Source organism: Pteropus vampyrus, unplaced genomic scaffold (assembly GCF_000151845.1).
Source record: "Pteropus vampyrus isolate Shadow unplaced genomic scaffold, Pvam_2.0 Scaffold334, whole genome shotgun sequence".
Classification (NCBI taxonomy): domain Eukaryota; kingdom Metazoa; phylum Chordata; class Mammalia; order Chiroptera; family Pteropodidae; genus Pteropus; species Pteropus vampyrus.
In genome coordinates this window covers 859,280-861,803 of record NW_011889115.1, presented here as the reverse complement: position 1 = coordinate 861,803, position 2,524 = coordinate 859,280, and the positions used below count along the sequence as shown (strand labels likewise).

At 33.6% G+C, this 2,524-nt stretch overlaps 1 protein-coding gene across 1 annotated transcript in view; it reads right to left on the bottom strand.

Annotated features, from left to right (window-relative positions):
* PIK3C2A (phosphatidylinositol-4-phosphate 3-kinase catalytic subunit type 2 alpha) overlaps positions 1-2,524 on the bottom strand; it is a 97,717-nt gene that overhangs the window by 15,511 nt on the left and 79,682 nt on the right. The window contains exon 20 of the mRNA XM_023522142.1: positions 1,383-1,512. Coding sequence (XP_023377910.1) covers positions 1,383-1,512 — 130 coding nt within the window. The remainder of the gene's footprint in view (positions 1-1,382; positions 1,513-2,524) is intronic.

Sequence of the window (2,524 nt, the reverse complement as noted above, 5' to 3'; positions counted from 1 at the left end):
TTAGCAGAAGCTACAGAATGTATGTTCTTCAAATTGGTTCAAGACACAAACTAAGAGGTTTGACAATGGCTAACAAAACTCAGACTTTAAAAAGAAACCAATAGGCTGAAAAGTAATGGCTCAAATATAACAAGAAAGTTAATAGTTATGGTCCTACACTTGGGTCTAAGATTCAAAATGTACATGTACAGAATGGCCAAGACATGATTTAGCAGGAGCTAGCATGATGGTTTTATTTGTTAATAAGCTCCATATGTGTGACTTTTTGCCCACCCTTCTGCATAAAACCCAGGTACATTCTTAGAGATTAGGAATCACTTGAGCCCTTTACAATAAAAACAATTAGCTGATAAGGTAATTTAAAATCACATATGACAAATCACTGAAGAATATAGAACTCAGGATCTGACGCCATAATATTGGTCATCATGAAGAATCTGACTTAATTATATGATAGTCTATGAACAGAACTGGAACTGATGATTGGAAGACACCAGGAGTCAGTTCCCATTCGTCTAAAATACAAGAAAGAACTCTACAGCTATCAGAACTATCCAGGACAGAGTGAACTACCTTGAAGTAGTTCACTATAGGCAGTTAAGCACAAACTGAATGGCAAATATTAGAAGGATGATTAGACAAGATAATGATTAGAATCTGTGAAGCATTTCTTATTTCTACCAACTGTGGGTGATCTTTCTTTCTTTTAAACCCTCAGAGCATTGCCTTTGTAATTCTTAGAGCTGTTAGCTTACTAAAGCATGTTCTAATTACTTGTGTATGTCTTCAACTGCTTCCCTCAAAAATATAAGGACTACATGTTAGTAGCATCTTGCGGATGCTAGATATGCAACAAACATTTGTTGAATAAGAATAATGGTAATGGTTGCGATTTACTGAGCACCTAATATGTATCAGATACTGAGGTGTTTTACATTCATTATCTCATTTAATTATCAGTATTTCTATGAGTGTAGTACTATTATTATTCACACTTAAAATACGTGGTGAGGAAAAACTTATTCAATAAATAATGAGTGAAGTTTGTTCCTGGCAGAAAAAAACTTTGTAACCATTATTTTATTTTGCAAAAATGAAAAGTTGTTTCAACTTAAGGATGGCCTTAATATTAAGTCAAAAGCTAAAGACCATAAAGTTCTCGCGGGTCAATTAATGGATACCACTGGTTACTACAAAGCACTTATTAGAGCTACTCACTGAGTTATTTAATTGTGAGTAAAAGAATCAATAAAGCAACACTAAAAAAATATGAAACAACTGAGATCATAGTGTACCAGCATCAGGACCCATAGGGCAGGTACACCCTGAGCTAAGTTCACAAGCACAAAAAAAAGGGACCAAGACACAGCTTACAGATTTACCTCGATCTCTGCCAGTTGAAAGACATTTGAAAATTACCATCCTCAGATCTAGTCCTTCTTTAAGCCAGATCTTGTCCATAATTTTTATCATCTGTAAAGCTAACATATCTTGCCGAAGATCTTCACCAACCTTGAAATCAAGGAAACAAAATTAAACTTATACTTTTCTAAAAACTTAATAGATTACATACTATATAGGAAGGAGAGGGAAACAGTGAAAAAAGTGAAAAATGACATTAGCAGAACTGTCTTTTAATTTTTCTACAGTATTCTAACCTCTTTTTTTCTCTGTTTCCTGAACTATACACTTTAAAAGGCTGGGTTTTATGGTATATGAATTATATTAAATTTTTTAAAAGGGTAAATGGGGGGAATCTTTGTGATGATCAAAATATTCCATATCTTGACGTATCAATGCCAATATCCTGATTGTGATATTGTACAATAGCTTTGTAAGATCTCACCATTGGGGGAAACTGGGTAAAGGGGACATAGGATCTCTGTGTAATTACTTACAATAAACTACAAATCTACGATTATCTCAAAATAAAGTTTGCTTTAAATAAAAAAGTTAACCATCCCAAAATAAATTAATTCTAACTGGAATCACATCAAGTTTTCCTTTTCTTCTTTAAATTAAGTAAAATAACTTAAAAATACATAATGAATACCTTTTTGAGACTACAAGAAAATTATGAAAAAAATAAAAGGGAGATTTACCTTAACAAATATTAAAACAATGTATAAAATGTTTGTATTCAAACAGATGATACTGTTTTAGGAAAAGGCAAATACATCAGTAAAATAAGAGTCTAAAACCAAATCCGAGTATACAGAAAGTTGCTATGTATATCAAAGGTTGTTCAAGAGAAGCTATCCTTATGAACCTCCACTAATCAAACTCATTAACTAAAACTCTCCATTCTTCATTCAAAATATGTAGTCATAATGCACAGAACTGTGACTGATAACAGATTACTCTGTAGTACTCCACTCCTGCTACTTCCCACAGTTAAGTCAGTATGTTTCTAAAAACCAGCGCCATTGCTCATGGTTTTGCAGTTTTGCGCTACACAACTCTAGGGGGCACCATTCGCATCACAGTCTGTGTGAGAGGCACTGCCTGGAGTTATGACGTGCCC